Consider the following 10,183-nt stretch of genomic DNA (forward strand, 5'->3'; position numbering starts at 1 on the left):
GTGGGGGCGGGGCTTTTGGTGGGGGCGGGGCTGTTGCCTTTCCGCCCCCAGACAGGGAAAGGGCTTCGGCGGGGGACTCAGCAGGGGAAGGGATTTACCAGAGAACACGGATTCACCCGGGGAAGGGGCAGCGATTCACTACGGGACAGGGATTCACCAGCGGACAGGAATTCATCTGGGGAAAGGAACAGGGATTCACCAATGGACAGGGATTCATCTGGGGACCAGGATTCACCAGGGGACAGGGATTCACCAGAGGACAGAGATTCATAAGGGGAAAGGAACAAGTATTCACCAGGGGACAGGGATTCACCAATGGACAGGGATTCATCAAGGGAAAGGAACAGGGATTCACCAGGGGACACGGATTCACCAAGGCAACAAAGATTCCCTTAGGGAAGGGGGAGGGATTCACCAGGGGAGTAGGGGTTCACCGAGGGACAGGGCCGTTCATCACAGAATGACGGAATGGTTTGGGTTGGAAGGGACCTCAAAGCCCACCCAGCTCCACTCTATACTACATAAAGAAGCAATCTGCTTCTAAAAGTCTTTTCTAAAAGTATCTGCCCATCCAGATATTATTTAATTTTATAAGAGTATTTCTATATATTAGACATTCACTTTTTGCTATGTGCCCTCTTTAGCAATCAAATGAAAGCCTCAGGGGCAGATTAGTTACTCTGCAAACTCACACAGATCACTTTTCCGACTTCAACAACGGCCATGAGTAAACTATTCATTCATGGGCTGGTGAGGCACCATTCCTAAAGCACCTCCTGCAGGCAGCTTTGTGGAACATCACTGAAGTAACTGAAACACCAAAAATTATTCAGCTTTCAAAAAGAATCATGGAATGGTTTGGGTTAGAAGGGACCTCAAAGCCCATCCAGTCCCACCTCCTGCCATGGGCAGGGACATCTCCCACTGGATCAGAGGCTCCAAGCCCCATCCAACCTGGCCTTGAACCCCTCCAGGGATGGGGCAGCCACCACTGCTCTGGGCAACCTGGGCCAGGGCCTCCCCACCCTCACAGCAAAACATTTCTGCCCAAGATCTCATCTCAATCTCCCTTCTTGCCACTAAAAAAACATTCCCCCTCATCCTATCCCCACACTCCCTGACCAAGAGCCCCTCCTTGGCTTTCCTGTACACCCCATCATGTCCAAGATTGACTGCACACAAATCCAACCACCTCAAAAATGGAAATGCCATGACCAGTTTCCCTCAGAAATGATGACCAGAGAACAGCAATCAGACGTGGGGGGAGCCCAAACCCTGTGTTGCCATCAGCGATCAATACTGAGCACAAGCCACAGCGTAGCTCACAGTCAGTGAGGCGCTGAAGTGGTGTAAGAATATCAATTCTTGAAACCAAGCATTTCCAGTCTCTTTTAACACGAAATGTATCCAAACACAATGTTCTTTTTATTTTATTGCACATTAACATATCAAACCATTAAGAAATGGCATGAAGGCCACAAAAATACTATTAAAATCTTCTGCAGTTTGTTTGAGTTTACCATGCCATGTGAAGACAAGTTACTCCAGCACGAGATTTGCCAGGAGGGTCACAGTTATACAAACTGCGATGTCTGTTCTTTGTACATGATGTGGAACCGAGTGTGAGGGGGCAGCAGTTGAGGGCTGAACGCAAAGAAAAGGCAGCTGCAGTGAGTTAGAGAGAGGTTGTTGGAAACATTTCTCCTATCTCTACTGAAATGAGCTACAAAAAATACTGACAGCCTGGTCCCAGCAATTTGAAAACGTGTTAGTGCACTTCAATTGTTACTTGATGGGAAACAGTAGAAAGATATGAAGGACTAAAATGTCCTGCATATTTGGAGCATCCTCGAAAGACCGTCTGTTTATATTTTCAAAAATATTTAATGGCTGGCTAGCCCACAAATTCCATAAAATCCTCTTCAGTTGCAATATAAATTGAAAATCCAATATCAAGTATTTTGTTATATGAACATTTTATTACCTAGATTTTAAAACCCACTAGAATGCATAGATTTAGGTTAGTATTAAACAGGCCAATTTATGTCAACTATTTTATTTCCTTTCTCTATTGCCTGCATTCTCTGAGGATTCAATTAAAAATTATTATTTTTTTTATATTCCAAGGAAAATTGAACTGTATCTTTTTATTAGCGCTCTAGGAAGAGCTTGTTCTTGGGCAGTAATCTCTGCAGTTGGTGGAATACCCTTTGGCCTTTAGACTACACGTCAAAAAAAGGGGGTCAGAGGGGTAAAAAAAAAAAAAAACATGTAAGGCCTTTAAAATGCAGATGTGAAAGGGGTCTGCAAAACAACAGACTGAAGTACAGCCAACACCTGTTACCGTACAGTCAAACCAGATGGTTTGACCTCTCCCTATCGATCAGTCATGATCATTTATGCTTCCATTTGCCTTTACGGTCTGTTCCTGGTACTTGCGAAGCTGCTCCATGAAGCCAGGATTCGGACAAGCCGCAGGCCTTGCATTTTTCACCAAGGAAAAGGCTTTAGCAAAACTCAGTCCTTCTGAATTCATTAGAAAACCAGTGACTACAGCCGCTGCACGGGAGACTCCTGCGTTACAGTGGACCAGTACCACACCATCCTTCAAGAGACAAACGAAACATCAGTCGGGATCATAGAGTCATAGAATGGTTAGGATTGGAAGGGACCTTAAAGATCATCTAGTTCCAACCTCCTACCATGGGCAGGGACATCCCACTAGATCAGGCTGCCCAACACTTCCCAATGGTTGGGATGACCATTAAGGAGACAGCAACAAGTCTTAGAAACTTCACATTAAAAACTATTAATACTTGTTAAAATCTCCTTGCTGAGCTCAAAGAAAAGGTTTATATAAACAAGTCCAAACACAGATATATTTAATTTAATGAAAATTAAACATTTTTCTAACCAAAGCCACTTTATAATTATTGAATATTTCAAATCCAATTCGTACTTCAGAACTCAAAACCCATTTTTCTGTCCCTTTCCCCAAGACCTTGCAGCAGCACCCACAAGTAAAAACCAAACCGTGGATGTCTGGGATGCTAAGGCGTCAGATCTAATCAGGTGCCAATTTTAAACCAGATTCTATTTGCAATATGGAAAGAAACTGGACTGCATCTTGTGAACAGTTTAAGGACACAGCAAGGTGGCAAAGAGCTGAGCACAGAGGCAGATGTTAGAGCATCTTGTAGTTACAGATGCATGCTTCTTGCGTTCTCTGGAGTTCTTCGGTGAAGACTGTGGGTGGGCATTGATCATGCACAGGAACACACACATCAGAAAGGATGTCATGTGATTTGCAGGAATCCCCACCAGCCTATCGCACCACAGGTCCCTCGGTAGCAGCTGGCACAGCTCATACAACAAGGGTCCTGTAACCTTTTTTGGTGTAAACCCCAAAACTACTGCATCTCCCACGAATTCATAAATGTTTCACCTACGATTAAATTCAGACTTCTCCTGAATTATCTATAAAATTAATGCTTCTATCCTACTTAAACATTTCCCACACAGCCTGTGAATCACCTGAACAGCTCTTTAAAAAGACACTTGAAGTTCCATTAAGAAATAACAGGCACAAATTAACACTAAGACAGACAATCCAGTGTGGCTTTGTAATGATGTCACGTTTATAGGTCAGACCATGACCTGGAAAAGGTTCAGTCCAAACTGCCTGCCAAAAGCTGCTTTCATAAAACAAAACCCAAACCTACAGCGTCTCCATATCCCGAATAAGGATAGTGAAATAGGGCACAATGTGCTCGGATTCTCGAGGCTAAACAAATGCATTCCAGGTATAAACAGTCTGCTCTGTCTCCCTTTAACAGGCAGAAATTATTCCATGGGCTTGTTACCCAAAGGAAAAAAACGATCTTATGATCACCAGGGCTCCTTTCCGGGAGCCTGATGGCTCATGTTACGGATCTGAGAGTCACAATTCTCTGGTACATTATATATTATATATATATAACAAACACAAGAAAACGGTTCCTGCTCCAAAAATCTTCCAGTTTAAATATTACGGCAACGTAGTACAAAACTGAGTGTATTATCCTTGTGGAAGAAATGCCATAATCTGTTTGTGTTAACTTGAGCAAGTCATTCTTCCAGTCTCAACTTGGCATCTCTTCAACAAGGAAGCATTTGAGAAGAGTCAGTGCCATTACAACTACCGTCTGGCAGAGACTTACTGAGCAGTGCAGGCTTTCCTTGCCTTCTCCAATTCAGCTGCTCTCATGTGCCTTCATTGAGAACCAGTGGATCATAGAATCACAGTATAGTTTGGGTTGGAAGGGACCTCAAAGCCCATCCAGTCCCACCTCCTGCCATGGGCAGGAACACCTCCCACTGGATCAGGGGCTCCAAGCCTCATCCAACCTGGCCTTGAACGCCTCCAAGGATGGGGCAGCCACCACTGCTCTGGGCAACCTGGGCCAGTGTCTCACCACCCTCATAGTGAAGAGATCCCTCCTTAGGTCCAGTGTAACTCTGCCTCTCTCCAGTTTATACCCATGGCCCCTCGTTCTATCACTCCAAGCCTTTGTGAACAGCCCCTCCCCAGCTTTCTCGTACCCCTTCAGGTACTGCAAAGTCACTATAAGGTGTCCTCGGAGCCTTCTCTTCTCCAGGCTGAACAACCCCAATTCTCTCAGCCTGTCCTCGTACGGGAGGTCCTCCAGCTCTCGGATCATCCTTGTAGCCTCCTCTGGACCCATTCCAACAGCTCCATCTCCTTCTTATGTTGAGGATTCCAGAACTGGACACAGGACTCCAGATGAGTTCTCACAAGAGAGGAAGAGAGGGGCAGAATCCCCTCCCTCGCCCTGCTGCCACGCTGCTTTGGATTCAGCCCAGGACACGGTTCTGTTCTAACATCTATTCAATCAATAACCTGCTCTTTCACTCAACTCTCCCCTTAAAAAACTATCAATATTGCTGTGTAAAAGTTCTCAGGACAACTCCTTAGCTTACCAAATACTGACTGGAACATAAACAGCAGAGGCAGAAAGCAACACTGTGCAGTTATGAATGGCAAGCTTCGTTTAGAAACGAAGTGGAAACCGTAACCAGAAACCTTGAGAAGGTCATTAGGTGACAATGCGTATCACATAGCTCATAAATGATAAATGAGAGAAGGAAAGAACACTGCGTGACACAAAGAAAGCTGGGGCAAGATTATCTTCTTTTATCCCAATCTACCTAAATAATGAATACGGTAGATATGGTGGAAAAACTCACACTAAGGTTTCGTTGTGAAGTCACAGTGTTGGTATCGAAGCAATCGGTGTCAGAAATGACACGGGAAGCCTGAGTTTAACATGAGTCAGGGATGGTCTTGGTTACAGACAGGTCAGAAAAGTGAGCTCAGGAGGACTCCCTTCACCCTTTTCTCTGTCTCATGTCTGTGTCAGGATTTCATTGGCAGCTGAGATCACTTGTTGTCCCCCAGACTGCTAATACATTCTCTGACAGCCTCGGTACATAATTGTATGTGGATTCATTAGCCCAACGTGTTGGTTCTTCAGTGGATGCTCAAGGAAAAGCACGAGAACAGCAAAAGGTTGCTGACCACCCACACAGATCTGTCAAAGCCCTCTCAGGCCTGCTTATAATCCTAAACAACATCTCTGAAGGATAAGTTACAGAGAGCAAAAACATCTCACCTTTTCTTCCCTCTGTCCCATGTAGCGACTTGGAATTACAATGGGATTTCTATATCTAAAGTCAGATACTGTTGCAGCTTCATTAAAGAAGCATTTCGCTAAACATGCAAGACAGTCGTTTGAAACAAACACAACTGGAGGGAATGGGGATTAACAGCAGGGCCCTGGCCCTAGAAATGCTGAGAAATTGCATAGATTCTCTGTTTGACATGAAAAAAAGGCAATGCAAACTATTCATTTGGCACTGTACTTTCTTTCGACAAAAGAAGCTACTTCACATGTTAAATAGGGTAATAAATAACCTAAACAGGATAACTAGTAGCATTAGTTATTGATATACTGTACCTGGTTCTTGGCTTTCTCAATAAATTCAAAACATTCTGGAAAATAGGAGGTAATATCAGTTTCTGGGAGGTCCAGAATAGAAATAGTCTTGTATACAAAGTCGTCGAGGAAGGCATTTTGGACTCCATATGCCACGTTCAGAACATGAGTAACCTAAGTCAAACAAAAAAAAGGAAAGAAAAAGGCATTTTCTGAAGACAGCAAGCAAACCTAGCAGCAGCAAAGGTGGATTATTCTTCAGGCACACACAGACTGTAATTCACACAACTGCATTGTTCAGCTTTACATAAAGAGACTGTGTATGTGTGCTTTTCTCCAAGTAAAATTTATCTGCATGTTAAAATATGTGATAAACTTTGTAGTGTGTTGATGGTTGGACACGATGATCTTAGAGGCCTTTTCCAACCTTAATGATTCTATGAAATGTCAATTTTCTTCTTCCTTCTGAGAGGATGAGCTCAATCACAGAATGGTTTGGGTTGGAAGGGACTTCAAAGCCCACCCCATCCCACCCCTGCCATGGGCAGGGACACCTCCCACTGGATCAGGGGCTCCAAGCCCCATCCAACCTGGCCTGGAACCCCTCCAGGGATGGGGCAGCCACAGCTTCCCTGGATAACCTGTTCCAGGGCCTCCCCACCCTCGCCATTCCAGAACCCAGCTCGAAGCAATCACTTGTCCCACAGCCAAGCATTCGAGCTGATGGTGAAGCCTGCAGGGTCCCACCCCTCTGCAAAGGGAGGCACTGCAGCTGGGCTGCTTTTAAAAGCTTTTAAAAGCATGATGTGACTTTGCTTAGAGTGACTTGAGAGTATTTCAGATTCTTTAAAAAAAAGAACTTCGCTGGCAAGTGCATTTCCTGAGAATTCCAGCTTTATGGACTGCTGCCTCTTGGCAGCGATCATGGGATTCATCAAGGGCATTTCTTGATGTCTGTGCGATCTGTCAAGGGGGTTTTGATGGCTGTGGGATCAATCAAGGGGGGATTTGATGGCTGTGGGATCAATCAAGGGGGGATTTGATGGCTGTGGGATAAATCGGGGGGGATTTGATGGCTGTGGGATCAATCGGGGGGGATTTGATGGCTGTGGGATCAATCAACAGGAGTTTTGATGGCCATGGGATCAACCAAAGGGGAGCGGACCGCCGTGGGATCATTCAAAGGGGTTTTGATTGCCGTGGGATATATTAAGGGGAGGTTTGGGTGGGTGTGAGACTAGTCAAGGGGGGTTTGTTGGCCGTGGGATCTATCAAGGGGGGGTTTGGGTGGGTGTGGGATCAATCAAGGAGGGGGTTGATAGCCGTGGGATCGATCAAAGGGTTTCTTTAGGGCCGTGGGATCTATCAAGGGGGGCGTTACTGCCATGTTACGTTACCTTATGCTTCCTCATGGTCTCCAGGTCGTGCGCGGCATCCTGGGAGCCTGCGGAGAGAGGGAGCGGGTTGGCCGGCCGCAGCCCCTCGGGGAGGCCCGCCGCCCCGCGCCCCGCACTCACCGAGCAGCAGCCAGGGCTTCACCGCCCCGACCTGCAGGTCTGCGCGCAGGTCCCGCACGAAGCCGCCGCCGGGCAGGGTCCCCGCCTCCTCCTGCTGCAGGCAGGCGCCGCGCCACGTCTCGATGACGGTCCTGCCGCTCAACGCCGTGACGCGGGTGCGCTGCCGCCGCAGGTTGGCGCGGGAGAAGCTGCGGATCTCCTGCGCCAGCGACTGCATCGCGCCCCGCCGCCGCCCGGCGCCGCGCGGGGACAGGCTGGGGCGCGGGGCCGCGGGCAGAGCGGGGACACGCGATTGGCTGTGGGACCGGGGGCGGGGCCTCGGGGAGAGCGGGGACATGCAGGACGGGGGGAGGGGTCTCGGGTAGAGCGGGGACAGACGATTGGCTGCGGGACAGGGGGCGGGGTCTCGGGGAGAACGGGGACAGGCGATTGGCTGCGGGGCGGGGGCGGGGTCTTGGGGAGAGCGGGGACAGGTGATTGGCTGCGGGGCGGGGGGGCAGAGCCTCGGGTAGAGCGGGGACACGCGATTGGCTGCGGGATCAGGGGCGGGGCCTCATGGCGAGATGGGCAGGTGAATGGCTGCGGGGCTCAGGGGGGTGGGGCCTAGGTGTGAGCGATTGGCTGCGAGGCGTGGGGGTGTGGCCTCGGGCGTACCCGCCGTACGCGATTGGCTAAGGGAAAAGGGGGCGGGGCCTCAGTCAAAGCGGCCGCACGTGATTGGCTGAAAGACACGAGGGGGGAGATTTGCTGATTTGCTCTAGGAAAAACGTCCAACTCCTTGAATTGTCAATTCGTATCGACATCCAATGTCTAATTCCCTCCCGTCAGTCTATAGGAGTTACATCTTATTGGATGTCAATATGAACACATTTCACTGAACTAATTTACTACTTCGATAACATCTTAATTTGGAAAATTTCTTATCTTTGGGTAAGAAATCATCGTGCCGAAACCAGTCATGACCAGCATGGCCCTGTCCTAATATGTCCCACCCCCACGTTTTACCCACTCTTTCAGAATCCTCAGGAGCTTAGTGAGCAACACTGTCCTTGAGCAAAAGGCTTCCAGGGCAAACACCAGCAAAAAGGCTTTTTGGAGTCCCCGTCACTGAACGCTCTTGCCTTCACCTTCATTTTAGAACTCCATGGTGTTTCATGACACACAATCACTCTTTTCTATCCAATCTAAACAACGAGCTCATTAATTCAAGCAGAGGAAACTTCTGATGCTGCTTTGCTAATGGCATCCCTCGTTACTGGAACATAATTCAGCAAGTCTTTCTGATGTGAGCACTATCTATGAAGGGAAAAGATTTTCCTGGATTAGAGGTGACTATTTGTTGTAAGTAGTGCATGCTGGGTCATTAACGGTTTCATTAGCAACAGCATAAAATACTGCAGGAGAGAAAAAGCCCAACCCAAAACCTCACCCTGGAAGATATATAGAATGAGTTATACCTATAAACCAAACTTCTTCAATCACAGAATGGTTTCGGTTGGAAGGGACCTCAAAGCCCATCCAGTCCCACCTCCTGCCATGGGCAGGGACACTTCCCACTGGATCAGGGGCTCCAAGCCCCATCCAACCTGGCCTTGAACCCCTCCAGGGATGGGGCAGCCACCACTGCTCTGGGCAACCTGGGCCAGGGCCTCCCCACCCTCACAGCAAAACGTTTCTGCCTAAGATCTCATCTCAATCTCCCCTCTTGCAGCTTCAAACCGTTCCCCCTCATCCTGTCCCTGCCCTCCCTGATCCAGAGCCCCTCCCCAGCTTTCCTGGAGCCCCTTTCAGCACTGGAAGCTGCTCTAAGGTCTCCCCGCAGCCTTTTTCTCTCCAGGCTGAACAACCCCAACTCGCTCAGCCTGTCCTCATACAGGAGGTGCTCCAGCCCTCGGATCATCTCCGAGGCCTCCTCTGGCCCCATTCCAACAGTTCCATATCCTTCTTATATTAGAGATTCCAGAACTGGACATGGGACTCCAGACAGGGTCTCAAGAGAGCAGAGCCGAGGGGGAGAGTCCCCTCCCTTGCCCTGCTGTTACCATGTTAAAACTTTTTTTTAAGTGAACAGCCTTTAAAAAAAAACCTTCAAACCCTGAGAAATGCCTGTGAAAAGCCCTAAATGCAGAACTAATTGATCTAAGGAGATTCCCTAGGAATAATTGTTATAGATCTTACAACTAATGATTTTATCACCTTTTAGACATCCTGAAAATTGTGTTATTTCCCATTCTGCCTTATATCACTCAAAGGTATTACTTAAATTGAAAATGCACTTACAGATACAAAAGGCATTAGTTGTCCAACCAATCTATACAAGCAAACGCTTCAATATCCAGTCCTTGACTTCAGAGAAGGCAACGGGGCAGTGTTTCACCGGAGAACAAATCACTAGGCAATAAGCACCGTCAAATTAGTTCATGCTCCCTGTAGTGAAATGACCAGACCTGGTTTCCCCATAAGCAAAATTTCCTGCATCTGATTCCAAAGCAGAGCTTGACAAACAAGGCTGTTTGAATGGGAAATGTGAAGAGGCAGTCTTCCTAGCAGTTTTCTCAGGTGTAAGTTTGAAGTCATCACCACCTATAATTGTTCTAGCAATCTTAATAACTGTGTGAGAATAACTAGTATGGGTTTTATACCCTTATAGGATTCAGATTTCTTTGTCAA

At 47.5% G+C, this 10,183-nt stretch overlaps 1 protein-coding gene across 1 annotated transcript; it reads right to left on the bottom strand.

Moving 5' to 3' along the window:
* Nucleotides 1–1,390: 1,390 nt before the first annotated feature.
* DUSP19 (dual specificity phosphatase 19) lies at nucleotides 1,391–7,809 on the bottom strand. Its single transcript, XM_054070657.1, has 4 exons — nucleotides 7,514–7,809; nucleotides 7,394–7,440; nucleotides 6,018–6,170; nucleotides 1,391–2,605 (listed from the first exon to the last, which is right to left on the bottom strand). The coding sequence occupies exons 1-4, from the start codon at nucleotides 7,728–7,730 to the stop codon at nucleotides 2,384–2,386; spliced, it is 639 nt and encodes a 212-aa protein (XP_053926632.1). The 5' UTR covers nucleotides 7,731–7,809; the 3' UTR covers nucleotides 1,391–2,383.
* Nucleotides 7,810–10,183: the final 2,374 nt, after the last annotated feature.

Source organism: Cuculus canorus, chromosome 6 (genome assembly GCF_017976375.1).
Source record: "Cuculus canorus isolate bCucCan1 chromosome 6, bCucCan1.pri, whole genome shotgun sequence".
Taxonomy (NCBI): Eukaryota; Metazoa; Chordata; class Aves; order Cuculiformes; family Cuculidae; genus Cuculus; species Cuculus canorus.

Excerpts from the sequence above, each read along its gene's own strand:
- DUSP19 (XM_054070657.1), bottom strand. The coding sequence starts at position 7,730 with ATGCAGTCGCTGGCGCAGGAGATCCGCAGCTTCTCCCGCGCCAACCTG. Across the intron at positions 6,171-7,393 it reads AGACCATGAGGAAGCATAAG|GTTACTCATGTTCTGAACGT; the intron begins GTAACGTAACAT and ends TGTTTGACTTAG. Across the intron at positions 2,606-6,017 it reads TTGAGAAAGCCAAGAACCAG|GATGGTGTGGTACTGGTCCA; the intron begins GTACAGTATATC and ends TGTCTCTTGAAG.